This window comes from Platalea leucorodia, assembly GCF_965183815.1.
Source record: "Platalea leucorodia genome assembly, chromosome: 7".
NCBI lineage: Eukaryota > Metazoa > Chordata > Aves > Pelecaniformes > Threskiornithidae > Platalea > Platalea leucorodia.
This window is the reverse complement of record NC_138829.1, coordinates 66,921,158-66,941,202: the sequence shown is the minus strand read 5'-3', so window position 1 is coordinate 66,941,202 and position 20,045 is coordinate 66,921,158. Positions and strand designations below refer to the sequence as shown.

The 20,045-nt window shown below is 43.3% G+C and overlaps 1 protein-coding gene across 1 annotated transcript; it reads left to right on the top strand.

Annotated features, from left to right (window-relative positions):
- The first annotated feature begins 9,674 nt into the window (after positions 1-9,674).
- On the top strand, positions 9,675-11,647 carry FIBIN (fin bud initiation factor homolog). The gene has a single exon (XM_082316866.1). The coding sequence runs from the start codon at positions 9,811-9,813 to the stop codon at positions 10,438-10,440; it is 630 nt and encodes a 209-aa protein (XP_082172992.1). The 5' UTR covers positions 9,675-9,810; the 3' UTR covers positions 10,441-11,647.
- Positions 11,648-20,045: the final 8,398 nt, after the last annotated feature.

The following is a 20,045-nucleotide window of genomic DNA, read 5'->3' as shown; positions in this document are numbered from 1 at the left end:
GCTTCCAGAAACAACTAATGGTTCCTGTATTATTCATTGCGCTGATTCCCAGATGACTCGCAGCCCAAAAAAAAAAAAAAAGAGAAAAGGCTACTGTCTGCAAGTAATTTGCAAGTAAGCCAAGTGCAAGCAAGCCAGTTACAACAGAGAGCAAAATATTTCCAAGATTCGTCTTTGACTCTGCCCCACCGACGGCATGGGTAAAGTTCCCACCACTTTCAGGAAAAGTTAAAGAAAACTTGTTTAGAAAATGCAGTTCTCAGTGTCTCTTTCTGAGTATCTTAGTTACTAAGGTAGTTATTTTCTCCATTTATGCTGAAGCAGCTTTGGGCTCCTGATCCTGTCACTGCAGCAGAAGCAACAGTAGCAAATGACCAGATACCAGTCTCGGAGGTGCGCTCACATTCTTGACAGTGAATTAAGACTAAACTGAGCCCTTTCAGAAAAAAAAAAAGGAGGGGAAATAATATTGATAAATGGAATAAGGCAAACAGAAGATTTTATAAGGTGCAAATAATACGATTTAAATGACTGCTATAGAATTAGTGGTCCTAACTACGATTTATAACTTGTAACTCTTCCCAAAAGCTGTTGTATAATGCTCGTTGCTCACTTTAACACTTCTGAAAATCCTATGCATACATTTTCAGGAATGTGAGAAACCACCACAAAACAAGCTTGAGTTTGCAGCCCACAGTTACATGTGATCCCAGCTGGCCTACTTCAAAAGAGACATAGGTTAGTTTTAATGTACGTCGATGTTTTGGTTAGTGCATCCATCTCAGCAATGAGACCTCCTTGTTAGTTCAAATTCTTCAGTTTTACAAGTAATCAAAAGATTACAAACTACTGTCTGATTTTTCAGAAAGTAATGTTCAAGAGCTTGGCCTGATACTTTATAGGCTGGATGGGTTCAAATGTATAATGTTTTTTTAAAAATCAGCAATAGGAGAAAATGAGCAAAATGTGGTTCTTTGAAGATAAATACATAAAATCACATAAGTAAGTGTAATGGCAATGCCTCTTACTTGCAGCGTGGCTGACAAATCCTCAGACCTGTGCCTGGACGGCAGCTCGACCCCGCAGCCCCTCTGAAAGCGCAGTTTCCTGGGGCAGCCGAGGTCAAGCACATCTCATAATCGTACTCTGCACGAAATGCTCTGGGAGGCAAGTGTGAAGACAAGTAGAAAATGGGAGAACGTGCATGGTTTCATTACCCAAAGAAATCTTTGCTGCTGTTCCAAGAGTTTTTATTTGTGCTAAACTACTCCTTCATCAAATTTACATTCAGATGACTCCAGTGCAACAAGAGGTTAAGAAAACATGAGATATGTCACCTTTTGCCATCATCCTATGTGCAGACTTTCTACAGAAAGGGAGCGATTTTGACGTCCAATGCCATACCACTCCAGGAGCATAACCTGCAAAATATATTATAAATCAACAGAGTAAGTAGTGATTTAGCAGGTCTGAAACCAAGGGTGAAATCCCACCTCCCACCAAAGGGATGGCACAGTGCCAGGGGCCAGGTTTTACCTGGAGGTTATTGCTAGTATATCACACTGTACAACAGGGCAGCCAGAAAGAGTAATATTCATTGCTTTTCTTTTTTTTTTTTTCCCCCCAAAGCAATATTTGTCCCTCTGAATGTGTCTGCCTTAAGCTATTTGGAAAAAGGGGTGAAAGAAGCCACACGGTCCCGCTATTCCTTTCTGTTCAGCCGTTGTTGCTGCTACCTGCAGATTTAATGCTGGAAACTTAATTTCCTTGGGAGAAGAGCAGGAGGGGAAGGAGAGGCAACCCCGTAGTTGTAGGCAGGCTCTGCTCTGAAGGCTGCTGGCACCAAGTAAACAGCGTACGTTGCAGCCATTTCACCCACGGAGGTGTCCTGCCTGTGGGTTGCTCTTGTAGGGAGGATGGGTTGTCCAGACCTGCCATCCAGACACTTGTCGGTTTTGAATGTACCCTCTTAATTTTCATTTCAAACAGTTGTCACAGCATTGCTTTGCTTTGGTTGAACCTTCTTAAGGCTCCGAATAGCACAGTGTTTTGAACGCCTCCGAAGCTGCCTGCTGTGAAACAGAAGCATTTATTCTGTTACCAGAGGGAAGCTGCTCCTCTTTGTGCTTCTGTGGGTTTGGGTGCTGAGATCCTTCAGCAAATTTACGCTCGGGCATCACCTGTATAACTCTGGAGAAAATCCTCCCAAGTCTGCCGCGGCACTACAGCCCTGCTGTCTCAGGCTTTCCAGTGCCCCGGCAAGACGGTCCCTAGGGAAAAGCAGGTTTATCAGCTGGCACAGGCTCTGGGAGCATAAACCCCAGTGAGATTAAAGCACCAGAACAGACCGATTTGTGAGACCAAACGTGGTGTTCAGAGGCTCTGAATGCCAGCAGCAGGGCTGGCGCTTTCTCATCCAAGGCAACCAAGCTGGAAGAGCCATAATATTTCCTAATCCTAAATTAGCCCGCAAACTTTATTCAATCCAGGTTCTTTCCATTAAAGCCGCTCATACGTCTTTGCTTCTTGACCGTAAACATGGAAACAGGCGGGTAGTGTTCGTGCAGCTCTGCAGAGCACCCCGTGCACTCTGGTTCAAAGTCAGTCGTAGCAAATGACCGCACGGGGTCTCCAGGTCGAGCTGCGTAGATGAGTTTTACCAGTGCCCATCGCATCCTCTGCAGAAGGGGCCGCAGAGCCACAAGCAAGTCATCTCGAATGCTGGTTCCTAAGCCATGCCATTCTGAATAAAAGTCGTAAATTGTAGTAGGAGGTATAAATTCCCTATCGATATTCTGCACCAGCCTCAGGCATGGGAGAATAACGCAGTGTTAGGGCTGCTGAATGAGTGCTCTGTGTGCACCAAGTCATTAAAAACCTGGGGAACATTCAACCATGACTGCACAAAAATAAATATATAGCTGACTGTAAATAGTAGCCCTTCACCTGCTTCTTCAAGTAGAATTTTATAAGAATGTTTGTTAAAGGGAAGGATTTTTTTTTAACAGGGAGATTTTGGTATATTTCAATTGAAACCATATGCTTGGTCTTACCCTGCTCAAATACAAAGTCAGCCTAGTTTTAAATTTAACACACTGTTAAAAACACCGAAATAAAAATCCAAGCGAATGTGTTAGGATACAAAAAGGACATTTTCCAACTCCTAAAAACCAGATCTGGGAATACAAGTGAATTTTACTATAGAAGCATGTTTTGGTTTATTCTTTATTTGCTACATTGGGAAAGGTATGGGTGAGAGGAGATTAAACCAGTTAAATCCTTGGGGTTTTTTTGTCATTTTCCATCTTCTCTCACTGTTATCTGCACAAAGGATACTATTATAAATATTTCATTTTTATCTGAGGCAGAAAATAGAAAAGCTAAACCGTTGCGGAGACATGTTTAATAAAAATACATGCAGTTAGTTAGCCTGAACATGTAGGCTCCCGCTCTAAATTCATGAGCAGGGACTTTAAAGGATCGGTGAGAAGAGGAAATTTGATGACTAATCAGTATAAAATGGGTCAGGATCTAGCTTTTACTCAGGAATTCACCCCTGATCTTAATACCTAAGGTTATGTGTGTAAATAAGAAAACGCCATCCTTAGAAAGGTGGCAAAACTGGAAATTATACAGTGTAAAATCTGCTAAAGTCTTGGGGAACCCACTTAGAGAATAGGCCTGGTGAAATTAAGGTTTCAGAAAATTTAGATGTTTTCAGGACCCTGCCTCAAATGAATACATTAGATCACAGGACTGCAAATCCTGAGCACTGTATCAATGGATTAATCCCATTGGAAGTGACATCAGCATCTCCCCACCAGGCTCTCTTAGATTTCTTCCAAGGCTTTTATTCAAATTCTTTTCCAACCCTGCCTGAGCAGAACACGTCAGGTTATAAGCTTTCTCTATTTTGTAAAGGAGGGAGATAAGGAAGGAGAAGAAAAGGATCTATTTTTTTTTTTAAATCCTAAAATAAATCTTATTTTTCTCCTAACAGGTTAGAGGCAAGGAGAATGCATTATCATGAATAATTAGTGAACTATGTTTCTGTAACATCTGTGAAGTACATGTTTTCACATACAGTCATTTCACGTTCACGTAGAGCATTAAAAATAACACAGAAAGAACTGAAAATCAAATCAACATTTTAACAGCACGATACTCCGTCTCTGTAACAAACCACATTTACAGTAATGGGAAAACTTCTCCATGTGCTGGCTAATGATGATGCTTTTTTAAGTGTTTTCATTTCCACCGAGGAAGTGTTATTATTTCCACTTCAGGAACCTTGCTGAAGAAATACTAGCGATATCCCTTTTGGGGTTCGAGGTTTTTCATCAACAGACAGCAACTGCACTAGTATAATGCCAGTAAACGCTCCCCCCTCTTCATCTCTCTTCTAATCCTCCTCCCTTCTTAGGAAGCATCCAGCTGCATCACTTCTCTTTTCAAAAATAACCTGAGAACATCCTCAGTTTTCTGCTTTAAGCAAATTATATTTACACAAAGTAAACCAACACCCACTACAGAGAGGGGCTGTGGTAAAATCTCTTTCTGTATTTTTCTGCCAAGGTTGAGCTCATTTTGGTGTTGACTAAAGTTGAAGTAGATTCAATACTAATTGCATATTCTTCTGAGACAACCAGCCTGACAGACCCTTTCTGTTGGTTGTATTCATGTTCAGCCTCATACCCAATACTTCCTGTAACTACTCGTGTTTTTTGAATTCGGTTTTCTGTAGTGCTATTCCAAGAGGAGCCAGTGCTATTCCAAGAGGAGCCAGTGCTACAGGACTCGGAGGACTCTATGCCCAGACACAGCTGTGGTTTCAGCGCAAAATCTGTGAAGAAGAAAATGGTTATCAGAATCCGTCAGCCTTAAATGTAAGCTAACAACAAAGCTGTTTTCTCTACAAAGTTGTATTTGACAAATCTCTTGTTCAGCTGTTGCAATTCTGATTTAAATGTGCCTTTCTGAGAAATTAAAAATTTCACTGTAACCACAGATAAGCACGCTGGTCCTGCAACACTCAGTATGGTTCGTACTTCAGCATACTCCCTCCTAATTTCTGTTATATTCCAAAGTTATACTGAATGAATATTGAGTGCTTTATAAAAGTTTCATTTGACAAATCTTTTTTTATTCTGCAGAATTTCTGGTATATCCTTATGGCAATTTTCCTACAAAAAACTGGCATTATTCTTTCATAGGCTATTTCATGCCCACCTAATTGGATGCCATTTGAGCATTTAGTACTACACCCTACAATTAGAAATTACACACACATACTTGTTAGTCTCATGTTTAAACAAGGTATCTTTATGTAAAGCTATAGAACAGTTCACAGCAGGAAAACAGACGCCAGTAGTCAGAAAACAACATTTATACCCTAAAGCCTGTGGGGCCTTTAGGACCATATAACATATATCTGTTCTCCAAATTAATGGCCATTTACATCTGAAACATTCTGATGCTGCAAAGTTTACCATCATCTGCGACAGAAATAGCAAGCACATGTGAGCCAAGAACCAAAGATGAAGCACTGCTTGCAGAGGAAGATTATGCAAGCGTCACCTGAAATCCAGTGCCGAGCTGCGTATTTGCCACCAGTTTATAGGTAATTTCTGGGCTGGAGGCTGATTTTGGTGCTGTTGCATAAGAGGTTATGCGGAGTGAATTCTGCAGTTCTTTATAGTACTATAAACCTAATGCCGTTCAGTGGAAAAACAATGGCTTTACCACAGCAGAGTATATCACGCCAAGTATTTGTAAAAAGACAGTATCAGTATGCTGCTTTGTTTTTGTTTCCAGTACTCTTTCCTCGTTTTATGCAAAAGGAATTTTTAAATGCTTGAGCAGGCACAGAGGGTAAAATACTGTCATGCTGAAATCAATGGGCCTTTTGACAATGCCAGGATTTCAATGAGGGCCTTCATGGGAGCATGCCACAAGGAGCAGCTGATTCTTGGATGCATCCCAAAAGCTCCCCGGATATCTGATCTCATACAACTACCCCTATGGGTTCCCAGCAGAAAATGCAATGTTCAGCAGAAAATGGTTCTCTCCACCCCACGTTTCTGGTATTCCTGAGAAATTCCCGTCTGTCCTCCTTCAGTTTTATTGCCCTCTGTGCCTCCCAGACAATTTCAGAAATTACTTTTGAAAACTCTACATTGACACTGATTTTTATGTTGTTATTTCAGCCATTGCTGTGGTGTTCTTGCTGCTGTTAACTGTGATGAAAACGTCTGACCCTTCAACCCAGGTCTTGATGGATAAAGGTAATTGTTGCTTTCAGTGTGTGTCTTTCAAAAAAAAAAAAAAAAAATCTGATTTTCATTTGTATGCACATGGTTTTATGGACAGTTTAAGGGTATTCATATTAGATTATCTCACTCCAGTCTTAAGACTTTTGTCTTTTAGATGTGATTTTGGAATGAATAATGGCTACTCGTGCACAGTACTGTTCTGTCAGTGTGAGCCGACATCTTTTCCACTGTTTGATGTTTGCAGTTAAAACTTAGGATTCTGTTGTGTTGTAATCCTGAACCATAATAGGTATTGCCTTGCATCAGGCCGTTGTGTACCTTTCAGCAAGCTCCAGCTTTTACCAAAGCTTTGCCCACTGAGTCACCAAGGCTGCAGATCCCGGACTTCCTTCAGAAGCAGACATTCCAAGTGGGTTACTTGGGGAGAGACTGTTTTGATGTAAAATTTAAATAAAACTTGGATAATGCATGTTGGATTGAAAACAGCAGTGGCTGGGAGTCGGCAGCTGCAGCAGGGAGCAAAAGACACCTCTTAGTCTCTTCATGAGTGAAGAGACGGAGAAAAAGTATTTATCTAAGGCTGAATTTTTTACCCACTGTGGCACTGGCGAAAGCATAACCATGCTGACAAAGCTATAGCCGAGTGATTTACAGCGCGGTACTTCCATGAAGAGACCTCAAAAGTGGAGTCCACCACAACCCAAGTATCAGCCAAACCAGTCAACTGGCAGTAACACCAGCCGGGGTGGAAACTTATGTAGATAAAGTACTATGGCTGGCAAAGAATTGGGAACCAAATAAAATATTAGGTGAAAGAAGAGCATCCTGGGAATAAAATTGTTTGAAAGAGCCCCTGTTGGCAAACACAGACCAAGGACAAATGCCAAGCAGGCTCAGCTGAATAAGCTTTAAACCTTTTATAGAAAGCTGAAGCACAAAAGCTTACCCTAATCCAACCTATTTATATGACTGTTTTCTGAACTTAATTAGAAATTTAAAATGTTTCCAAATGTGTGGAGTATTTCTGTTTGGATAGCTTGTCTGGCCTGGGTTTTCAGCAGTGCAAAAGAAGTTGCCTGGACTCTGCAAACATTGCTTACCTTGAGGTGTGTGTGCGCGTGGTCTTAACTGACTCCGAGGCTTGGAAAGCCTACTTAAAGCAATTCAATAAGGGAAGGGTTTGGCTATTACCCTTGCTGTCTCTGGGTTAGGTTTTTGTTGGTTGGCTGACTGGTTGGTTTATTTTTTGCTCTTGTTTCTTGGTGTTTGTTAGTCTTATGACCTTCTGCGCTTACGTAAAGCACTTCAGTAGGCTCTAAAGTAAATACTTGGGAACACTGAGATATCTATCTATCTATCTATCTATCTATCTATCTATACATCAGTGGTGAGGCCGCACCTCGAGTCCTGTGTTCAGTTTTGGGCCCCTCACTACAAGAAGGACATCGAGGTGCTGGAGCGTGGCCAGAGAAGGGCAACGTTGGTGAAGGGTCTGGAGCACAAGTCTTATGAAGAGCAGCTCAGGGAACTGGGGTTGTTTAGTCTGGAGAAGAGGAGGCTGAGGGGAGACCTTATTGCTCTCTACAACTCCCTGAAAGGAGGTTGTAGCGAGGTGGGGGTCGGTTTCTTCTCCCAAGTAACAAGCGATAGGACGAGAGGAAACGCCCTCAAGCTGCACCAGGGGAAGTTTAGGTTGGATATTAGGAAAAACTTCTTCAACGAAAGGGTGGTCAGGCATTGGAACAGGCTGCCCAGGGAAGTAGTTGAGTCTTCATCCCTGGAGGTATTTAAAAGAAGGGTAGACGTGGTGCTCAAGGACATGGTTAGTGGTGGACCTGGCAGTGCTGGGTTAACGGTTGGACTCAATGATCTCAAGGGTCTTTTCCAACTTTAATGATTCTATGATTCTATGATTATATATATATAGTATTAAAGGCCACATTGCCAATGAGAACTTGCATTTGGTACTGCTCTGTCATACCTTAAAGGGCCTGGCCATGTAGTTAAGCCCAGCACTGAGCTCCCAGCCCCACTGGTAGCCAGGGCACTTAAGAACAGAATCAGCACCCAGCCACCAAAGCCAGATACGTGGAGACAGGGGCCCGGCTGGAGCCTCTCAAGGAATTACAAGCAAAGAAAGGAGCAGCTCGTGGAGCTCAGCACGTTTGTGCTCAAGCAGAGCAGCTGGTCTCTACAGCAGCTATTTGCTTCACGTGTGCACAGAAACAGGGTAGCTTGTGATTACAGAACGAAGCTGCCATGAGGGAAGGGGCTCGAGACTCTGCATTTGAAACGTAGGTGTCTGAAGTCATGGCAGCATAAGAAATGGTAGAGCCGAAGTCCCCTGAGCCCCATAAGGCTCTAACCTACAATGCCCAGCATAACAGTGAAAAAAGCAGAGATACAACATAAGCGGCTGGCCTATTTCCCAATCAAGTTCATCGTAAGCATCATAGTTATTTACAACATGTAGAAAGTACCAGGATGATAGTTAAAATATTTACATTAAAGAGGCGATATAAATATTTTTGCATGCAAAGCCCTCACCAGCAGCAGTGGGAGTTTTAACTCTGGATGACTGCAGGATTTGGTATAATCTCTGCTAGCTGCTGATTTTTTCCATGGAAGAGGAAAGATGATGTGAAAGGAGCTGGTAACTTTACTGATCCTTTCTTTTTGTGATCTCACCTTGATTTAACAACTCAAAAATAGTAAAGACAGATTTATACCGGTTACGCGCAAGGTTCAACCCTGCTGTAATCCAGCTACTGGATTCACGCAGAATATTGTTTCATGAAAGAGAAGCGCTTAACATTTTACAGTCAGCCCGGTAGGATGAACTGTATTTGGATTTTCCTCAAACGCATCTGGTACTTTATTTAAGAACAGATTTTGCGTTTCATTTCCCCGTCTTTACCCTATCAAGGTTTATTGCATTACACCTTATGCTCGAACCTGCACCTTTTTCCCTTTCAAGCTTTCAGTCAGTGACAAACCATGCGGCCTGAGCGCCTTCGCGGCTTTGCGCAGCCCCTCCGCCCCGCACCCCGTGTTTGCTGAGGGGCATGTGGAGCGGCGCTGGAAATTAGACTATTAGCAAAGCAGTCATTGCTAATGGGGGAAATGAGAGAAGCCGAGCAATTCCAGGTTTGGCGTTTATTTGTTTATTAAGGAGCGAAAGGTGCACGTGTGGGCCTGCCCTCCCGCGCTGGACGGCCCCCGAGGGGGCGATGCCGGGGGGCGATGCCCGGGGGCGGTGCCCGGGGGCCGCGGCGGCCGATGCCCGGGGCGGGGGGCGGCCCGGCGCGGCGCGGGGGCCGCTTCCTCCTCCGCCCGGCTTTTAAGGGCGGTGCGCCGGCAGCCGGCCCCAGAGTGCCGCCAGGCCGCCGCCCGCCCCATCGACCCGGCCCGGCCCGGCCCGCAGCGGAGCCGGCCGTGCCCGCGGGGCGGCAGCCGGGGAGCCCCATGGGGCCTGGGCGGCGCGGCCGGGGGCAGCGCGGCGCCGGCCGCCCCTAGGCTGCCCGCCGCCGGCCGCAGCATGCCGGCCGCGCTGCGCCTGCTGTGGCTGGGCTGCCTCTGCAGCCTCTGCCGCGGGTACTTCGAGGGCCCGCTGTACCCCGAGATGTCCAACGGGACCCTGCACCACTACTTCGTCCCCGACGGGGACTACGAGGAGAACGACGACCCCGAGCGGTGCCAGCTGCTCTTCAGGGTGAGCGAGCAGCGGCGGTGCGGCGCGGCGGCGGCGGCGGGCGGCGGCGGGCTCAGCCTGCGGGAGGAGCTGACGGTGCTGGGCCGGCAGGTGGAGGACGCGGGCCGGGTGCTGGAGGGCATCGGCAAGAGCATCTCCTACGACCTGGACGGGGAGGAGAGCTACAGCACCTACCTGCGCCGCGAGTCCGCCCAGATCAGCGACGCCTACTCCAGCTCGGACCGGTCGCTGAGCGAGCTGGAGGGCAAGTTCCGCCAGGGGCAGGAGCAGGGGGGCCGGGAGGAGGCCCGCCTGGGCGACAGCTTCCTGGGGCTGCTGCTGCACGCCCGCGCCCTGCTCCGGGAGACCCGCCACATCTCCAGCGGGCTGCGGGACAAGCACGACCTGCTCGCCCTCACCGTCCGCAGCCACGGCGCCCGCCTCAGCCGCCTGAAGAACGACTATCTCCGCGCCTGAGCCGGGACCCCCGCCCTGCCCGGGGGCGAGGGGCTTCGGGGGGCGGCCCGGCCGCCACGGCCCCCGGGAGGCGCCGGCGGGCGAGCGGGGGGCGCAGCGCCGGGGTCCGTCGGGAGGGAGCACCTCCTCCTCCTCCTCGCCCAAATCCATCCTTCCTCCTGCAAAAACTTATTTATTGTGTTTGACTCCCTAAACAAATAGCGCGTTTTTATAAACCGGGAGGTTAGAGGTATGTTTAAGTTAATAGCCCATATTTAAAAAAATTACCCCGTGTTATATTGTTCATCTTTGGTTACAAAGCGAAGTAAGCTTCCTTCTCGTCTCCGATTCCCTGTCGTGGGTTTGTATGTGGCCCTTTCTACTGTGGCTCACCTGCCGCAAGCGTGGGTAAAGCGTGGTGCTCGCCAGCCACATCCGGACTCGCGTGTAGCAGATGCTTCAGTTGCTTTTGTTGTTACTCTCCTTCAGGGTGAAACCTCTGGCCCTCTATTAACTTTCTTAAATTTTTGTAACGGTATGTATTCTACGCACGTAAAACATTGTTCTACTACATAACTTAAAGCTGTGATTTCCATTTGCGTTTTGAAAGATGGGAACTATTCTGGCAGGATTTGTACTCTTCCAGGCTTGCTTATCTGTGACTCTAAGCTATCGTAACCCCAAGAGCCAGCCAAAAAGGCTTATGTCAGATCCTGAGAATGCTGATGCAGGTTTTTATAGTACAGAGAAGGAGCCCTAGCAGCGATTGTAGTTTCAGATCCCAAATTTCAGAGCTGCGTTTCTTGGAGCATGTTTCTAAAGCAGACAAAAAGGTTTCGTCTGTGCCAGCACAGTGACGTTTCTCGTTGGTGCCTTTGTACTTTTGCTAGCTAAGCTATTAATAAAATTATTTGTGCTCCTAGACAATAGCAAAAGTGCCTAGTGGGAAGGAGGGGGAGGATTGTTTGGGTTTTTAGACTCGTTGCTATTTAATTGTCAATTTGGGGTAATATGGCTACCAGGTTACAGATACTGCAGGCAGAATCACTGTTTGGATGAAAAAAGTTCGTATGTTGTTTTAATAAATATTTGAAAACAATGTTAAAGCACATTTTTCCTTTTATTGTTCTGCTTGAGACACTCTTGATTTAAAACATGCTGTTGTAATATGTCTTTTCAGCAAAAAAGTGCGAGTATGTAGCTCCTGCCAAATGAAATAACTTGCTTTTTAGTAAAAACAAATAAAAATTTACAGACTCAAGAGGTAAGCAAGTTTCAATAAAAGCAATGATACAGAAGGGCGCGTAGGGCGGATTTTTTGGAGTTTGTAAGCCTTTTTAAGAAACTAGCAACCTCATGGCACTGGAAGAGAAGCTGTTTGCACATTTGAGGTCTGATCTTGTTAACCCTACTTGCGTTCAGTTACACTTCGGTCTGCAAAGCACTCGTGTGGGAAGTGACTCCGAAGCGCAGTGGGTCAACGTAAGTCACCCGGGAGCAGAGCGCTGAGGGCACCGCGAAACACCTGATGAAGGTACGTGCTTACAGAACCTCTGGACCATCCAGGCAGCTCGCCTTCGCTAAAGACAGTGAGGTGTAGCTCCTAGCAGGATACTTTAAAATGTCAATTTTTACCTTTAGATCCCCAGTGTCTTCGAAGATCTGCCTTTCAGGCCGCTGAAAAAACTGAAACGTTTTATTGATTAACTTCAGTGGAACTATGCAGTGTTATTTTCAAGTATGTTTTCAAGTGAGAAGGTATGACGGGTTCTAGCTCTTAAAAAGTAATTTATTTATGATACTTTCCTTGCCATTAGGGTTTGATACAACAACATAGGAGCAAAAAGGGCCATCTGAGTCACCGAGTCTTGTCTGTCCACTGTCGCAGCAAGCCATAGAGCGTTCCTGGGAAGGACCAAGCTCTAAAAGTGCCCCAGGGTTTCATTCATGTCCAGTCTCTCTTTTCTTTCCGACTCTGGCCAGTTTAGAAGTCGGTGCCAAAGATGTTGTGCAGTTCCATTTGTGCCAAGATGCTTCTTAAAAGGAGTTTTAGTCTCCGCTTACCCGCTTTCTGAGTCATTGGTTATAACAAGAATTGTCAACATCAGTAAAGAAACTAAGATGGCAGGCCATGCTAGTTTTTTAGCCATAGGGGAGCAGTATTCAAATCCTAATAGAAAAATAGTAGTAGTAATGTAAAGCGTAGCTTCTTGAATATGCTTTAAGCAGCTTGGCTATTCTATTTGCAGTAGCAAACTTTTAGTCAAGCTCAAACTATCCCAACGTACACAGCATACCAAGAGAGTAAATGTTTGCAGAGTGCTTACTTTTCAGAGCAGGAGATTACGTGACCTGTGGAGATTTACAGTATAACTCATTCTACTCAATACCCCTGTCTATAAGCTGTCATCTAATGAAACAAAACCATGGTTCTTTAAAACCCACACTAATGTTTCACATGACAAATATGAGTATTTTGACAAAAATCTCCATTGATTTATGTTTCAGCAAAATATAAACATTTCTATATTTGAAATTGAAACAAAATCAGAATTCTGCTCTGTAACTGATTATAAAAGGCTTTAAATGTTCTCTTTCAAAAAGAAAATGCCTACATTATGCGTGAGTTCACATGTTTAGTAAAAAGGGTCAGTCTTATGTAGATTTGATGAAGCCAGTACAAAACTCAGGACATTTAAATCTACTAGAATTTGATTTACATTATTTTGGCTGGTCTAAGCAAATGTATGTATTAAATGTATCCATTAAATGTATCAATTTTGAGTCAATTACACGGCCTTTATAAATCTGCAGTACCTGCAAGAACTGTGTGTTTAGTGATACCCAGCAGTTTAAAGTTTTCAATTCAAAGTAGTTCTTTAAAAACTATGAAAACTATATTGCAATTATCTTTGCAATCTTACAATTTTTTCTGCTTTTGCTTTTTTATCTGATAAAACTTATTTAATTAGAATAGATTAAGATCCTCTGGGTTTATCCAGTCTATTTCGAAGAGTAAAGGCCTTTTAATCATTGAAAACTCGGTAAGGATTTTTAAGCAGAGAGCTTTAAAAGGATGATTGTAGCAGCTATTTTGACCCAATAGCTCCTCCTGTTGTGTTTAAATACTGTGTCAGTACTGGGCTCTTTTTTTCTTTTTTTTTTTTTAGTGCAGAAGTTCAAACTCAGATTAACCTGGTCTGACCTGGTCTTTTTTGTGGTGTTCTGGAGATTTTCAAAGTATATATTACTTTCTGAATTTGTTAAAGAGTTGATGGTACTGAAGAGCAGATGACAATGTTTCCGGGGGGGGGGGGAATCAAGTAATTCAGCTGGAACAGCCAGAGAGCGCTTACTTAGTACTTCAGTTTTCTTTGCTACTCAGCTTGTCCACCCCTCTCCAGGTAGCTTACTTTTGAAGGCAGTGGACGTTCTCACGTCTCCTGATAGACATATGGAGAGGAAGAAGCTCAGAGTGTGAATATGGAGCAAACTGTGCTGTCTCACATCAGCACTAACAAAAGCTTGGGAAAGAAAAGGCTGTGCTTGCCTTGTGACAAGTTAATGGCAAGGAATTTAGGGGGGAGGTGGGGCAAATTGTGGCTTTCTAAATTGCAACTTCCAAAGTTTGACAGGTTGACCTACCCAGGACCATCCTGAGAAACAGAGAAGTCAAGGGAAGCTTTCAAAAACATGGTAAGCCTCTCAAAAATCCTGTGGGTGCCAAGCTGGATGTACGAATTATCTGAAGCAAAGTTGTTGCTCCTACAGGTTGTCATGTGCTCAGATGCAGGTTGCCAAGGTCTCTACCTCAGAAGCAAAAAAAATGCACTTGCCTTAGTCAATAGAAACAACCTGGTGAGCTACAGAGAAAGCATCAGCTCTGGTTATAATCTTACCTAAAAAACATGTATTTTGTGGAGAAATTCTACTGGGTGCATCTGTTCTGTTGCTGTTGGTGTAGCTGTTTATTTAGATTGGCTTCATGTTACTTTATCAGCTTCTTGCTCGTACTTCTTGGATTTCGCTGTCGTGATTGGTAAAGAAGTTTTCAGCTAACAGTGAAGTGTTGTTGAGTGAAATGTATTTGACAGCCAGTACTCCTAAAGTAATCCAGTACGTTCAAAATCTAGCATTTTTCAATCTTTAAAAATGTATTTTTACTTACAGCCCATCGGGCTGTATTCCCCATTGGGGAATTCATTTTCTATTAATTTGATATTTGGCGAGCCATTAGCAAAAATTGAACAATTTGTAGGTCTGTATTTCATTCCTGAAGTATGTGAAACTGGCAAAAATACTGACCCCCCACTACATGTTTTTTTAAAAAGCTTTTATTAGAATATATATGTATAAAAAGACTATAACTCTGTGCTTATTTTATTTTCTTCATAAAGTTGTCATCCTGCCTACAAGATCAGTTTACAACTGGAAAAGGCAGAATTTAATGACTAATTGTGTAACAAGAAAAACATATGGTCTCCATAATCATTACATTTTTAATGATTTGGCTTGGACAGAGTCATTCATGGCTTTTAGAGTCATTCGGCCTTGAAAACTGCCTTACCTTGGGGAGGTATCGCTGACGGTCTCCCACATGCCATTAACGTTCTTTCATAAGAAAAGAGAATGCCAAGAGTATCATATTTTCTCAGATGACAACCTTCCTTAGGCTGTATGTATACCTCTCTTAAATGCTTAGAAACTGCCTATGTAGTAGTAATTGTTCTTGTCTGAACTTTCTTGGGGGGGGGAGAAGTCCTTGGAGAGGGTTGGCTTAGGGAGAGATTCATTATCCAGTGCTAGATATTGGCAAGTGCAGGATGACCAAAAAAGCTATGTACTTGCATCATATTTTCCATGCTGTTTCCACACTGCAAACATTTCACTGTGACAGGAGTTACCAACATAAATTAGTTTTAGCGTAAATAATACAGACTTTACTATAGACACTGCCCAAACTGCAAGATGTTTTTTTTCTGTCTGCTTATCATCTCTTCTCAAAAATAACGTGACCAAGATTTTCAGTTTAGTGCTAGGTCCAAGACAATTAATTCAGTGAGGCTTTGGTCTTAGGTTCTCAGCTTTTTTACTTAAATTTATCTAAGAGCTTGTTATGCCTTTACCTGGGTAATGGGAAAGAATTCTTTCCCATAGCTTTCTGTGTTGACAGCTCTTTGGTTAATCAAGAGCAATCAACTTTTCTTAATAGCAGGCTTTATCCTTTTTTATGAATATGCATTCATTTCTAATTTAATGTGATTTAACTGTGATTTGTAGTAAAATTCAGCATAATACGAGTGCATATGTTAAATACCTTGCAAATTATTTTTATGTTTTGATGCTTTCTTACAAAGTAATATACTTATTAATTCTGGATTCTAACAGAGGCACAACAAAATACAAGCTAGTTCATAACTCGGTCAGCACGCAAGTCAGGATGCTTCATGATGAAGTTCACCCTATGCTCGCTGACCCTAGAAGCTAATTTGTAACCAGGCCCAGTTTGTGTTTCTAACATTTATATTTCTGTGGCAATTAGGGTTTTCAAAAAGCCAGGCATCCCCCTGTGCTACATATATATTGATTTACAGCTCCTATCCTAATCACCTTTCCATTGTGTCTGGTTCCGCAGCCATATGCAGGCTGAATGGTATTTATTTACTTGCACAGTCTTACTGAATTTAATATTAATTCCTCTACATTTCTAAGCTACATTTCAGTCTGCCCTGCTGCACAGACGTCTCAGGCCTGCTCTAAGTTGCTGCTTATATCTCCTCAGCACGTGTGCAGAGCTGAAGCTCACAGGACCAGGAAAACGTCGTTATTGTTGGTATGGCTGACTCCACTGGGAATACTGGTCTAGTTCATAGCCGCCTACTGTCATGTCAGGGTAACAAATTTATTGGAGGAACATCAGAGTTGGCTTCCTAAGGATGTTCTGCTTCTTATGCTCTTTTCACGTTAGCCTGTGACTTTAAATTTTGCAATGCCCTTTACCTACTAATTGCTGCCAACCTTAAATTTATTTGGCAGTAACTCACTGCATAGACGAGTAGTTGCATGGAAACCTACGGCGTAACCCCCACGGTATCGTGCTTCCCCATATGAATGACAGCGACAGAGTGAAGCCCAAAGGGAATCAGCGACATGATCTTGTGCTACAGGATTCAGCAAAACGATGTTGTGACAGTAAAAAGGCATGTAAATGTACTGTAAAATAAATAAGGTCCAGATTTTCATTATATAGCACTTCTGGCATAACTCTCCTAAAATTCTTTCTTTTATAGATACTCAGCAAATACAAGCACAACACCAATGATTCATATTTTGCTGAGTTATGTCATCTTGAAGGCAGTTCGTTTTTATTTCCACTCGGATAGGATACTTTTCCACTTGCGTATTATGTAACGCTCCTTATAAAAATAGAGACCCGGTCTTGCAAACACCTTGGAGCGCTCCTGTTACCAAATGAGGCTTATGACTGTTTCAATTCTCACACCATCCTTATTATGCTTATAATACTTCAAAATGTTCCCCTTTTGGCTTGAAAAAAATCTCCATTCTTGGGCTATATACAGCTTTTCTTCCTAAGGTCTAAACAAAATTTCTTCTGGTTCTTTTTTTTCAGCCTCATGGGGATTTGTATATATGCTTATATGCTTAGTTTATGTTAATAACAGATTTCACTCATTAAAAACCTCTAAATATATTATTTAGACACAGCTGGATTTGTTTCTCCACGCTTGAAACAAATTGATTCAGTTGATTCTCCCTTTAATTAGTAAAAATAAGAAACGAATTATAAATGTATACAATATATATATTTGCATATATAGTATATGCATTTAATAGGGTGTGCCCTGGTTCTAAAAGAAAACAAAAAAGCAAAAATACTTGAGAAACCTAGTGTTAATGTGATAGGTTGCAAAGCCAACAGCGTAAGAGTCAGGAAATTAAAAACTGTGGCTTCTCAAGCAACAATCTACATTCAGCATGGGCAGAATGTCCACACTGCCCGTTCCTAACAGCTACTACTTGTAGATTAGCGATTGACGCAAGGAATAAGGTACGTACTCTTTATAAAATATCTGCAGGTACAGAATTCTCTTTGTTCTTCCCCCCCCCTCCCCTAAAGAAGAGTAATTAAAACTCTGGAATAAATAAATAAAGCAATTTGTAAACAGTATATATGAAATGAACCCAGTTATCTGTCAGACATCCAATCTATCAAAGCTTGAAAATAATGTAGAATTTTCAAGGTCCTGGTTTCAAATAACGCATTTAAATGGGGGAGGGGGGTATACACTAGTTACTTATTAAAAAATAAAAAAAAAGAAACAGGAAAAAGCCATGACAACCAAGAATATGTGTGTTCCATAGAGAAAATGGGAAAAAACTAAGGCAAGAATGTAAAAGAAAGGTGGAAAATGGATTTGGGACCTAATTTGAAAGCAACTAATTCCTACCACTCTTTCCTTAAAAGAAAGTCATGCATCCAGCTCCATGTGTTATAGCACTGCTTTGGCACGTGAAGGTTGTTTTTTATTGAAGATGTTGAATGATAACTACCAACAAAAATATTTAATTTCCTATAAGTCACAGACTCAGTCTTAGCCTTTTTTAACTGCCAAAATGCTTAGACAGTCTCTAAACAGTCATTGAATATTTTCACTTCTGTATGTACTTGTTTCCATCCAACTAGCCAACTTTTCATCTTTGTGAATGCTTTACTGTCTGTGAAAAGTGCTACTTAGGCAACATTTATGTTGAAGGTTTTCCCTTTATTGGTTATACTGAGGCACCAGGACTTTTCTGGGTGCTTTGCAGACAACAGTATGGCCACTGAGTGTCCAGTGGAGCAGGTAAAACGCTTCCCATCAGGAGGAAAATAAAGGTTTTCCTTTTCCTTTTTAGTTCAGCTCTTCTTTTGCATGTCAGTCGTGCCCCCAGCTTATGCATACTGAAGAAGGTGGGGATTCCAGTCCAGTACAAGCTGTAAACTTGAAGACCAACATGGGCCGCTCCAGCTGAAAACTGGTAGGTGCTACATCCCACCATTGCCTTCAGCTACACAAGCTGTGTTTCTGTCTGTTAGACCCTCCCTCCCTTCAACCACGAGAACAACACTGCTCAAATAAATGCAGCATTAACATATTTGCCAGTCAGAATGTATCGGGCACTAAGTAACGAGGGTATGTTAATGCTGGTTTTACATTTATTCCCAGGGAGCTCATCTGCCTGAAGCTCACTGCTCACAAGATTTGTCTGACAATGAAATCCTCTCATAGAATCGTTAAGGTTGGAAAAGACCCTTAAGATCATCGAGTCCAACCGTTAACCTAGCACTGCCAAGTCCACCACTAAACCATGTCCCTAAGCACTACATCTACGCATCTTTTAAATACCTCCAGGGATGGGGACTCAACCACTGCCCTGGGCAGCCTGTGCCAATGCCTGACTGCCCTTTTGGTGAAGAAATTTTTCCTAATATCCAACCTAAACTCCCCCTAGCGCAGCTTGAGGCTGTTCCCTCTCGTCCTATCGCTTGTTACTTGGGAGAAGAGACCGACCCCCACCTCGCTACACCCTCCTTTCAGGGAGTTGTAGAGAGTGATAAGGTCTCCCCTCAGCCTCCTCTTCTCCAGACTAAACAACCCCAGCTCCCTCAGCCGCTCCCCATCAGACTTGTGCTCCAGACCCTTCACCAGCTTCGTTGCCCTCCTCTGGCCACGCTCCAGCACCTCGATGTCCTTCTTGTAGTGAGGGGCCCAAAACTGAACACAGGACTCGAGGTGCGGCCTCACCAGTGCCCAGTACAGGGGCACTATCACCTCCCTGGTCCTGCTGGCCACACTATTCCTGATACAAATCTGCACCATTAGCTCGCAGGATACAGACAAGGGCTGCTCCATCGGAAACCACAAGGATGTCTTATGCCACAACGTAGGCCCTGGCCATAGTCTTACTAAATCTTGCCTGTAATGGCCATCTTTCGTGTTTGGTGATGTTTACTGTAGGCTACATCTGGTGTATAAATACCCCAGTTTGGTTGGTTCTTGGTTTTTTTTTCTTTCTTGTTTTTTTCCCTTTCTTGTTTTTTCTTTTTTCCCCCCTCTCGTTTTTTTCTTTTTTCCCTTTCTTCTTTTTTTTCCCTTTCTTCTCCCCCCCCCCTTTTTTTTTCTTCTTTGTTTTCTTTCTTTTTTTTTTTTCCCTTTCTCTCTCTGCTTCTGTTGTTGTGCCTCATCACAGCTAGTGAGGATAGCCAGGACACTCTGTGGTATATTTCTTCCTTCGTCCTTGCTTTGGTCCCATGGTCCGAAGAGGGTTCTTAGTCTGGTCTTTCTCCTCACCAAAAACGGGGAGCCTGAAGTGGCTGGGAAGTGTTTGTTACACACAGGGGAGAAGCCACGGGAGACGGTGGCTTTTCCCACCCCTTCATCTTCAAATCAAGGCCAAACGCCTTTTTAACATCCATCCCTCAGTCAGGCGCAGGGTCAGCGCGGTGGTAAGAAGGAACTACCCGAGCCCAGTTCTCTCCGTTGTGTTTCGCAGGGGACTAGATAATTCATGGAAGATCGAAAGAGATCCCCGAACCGAATTCCCTGGGGAGCGCCAGGCGCGGG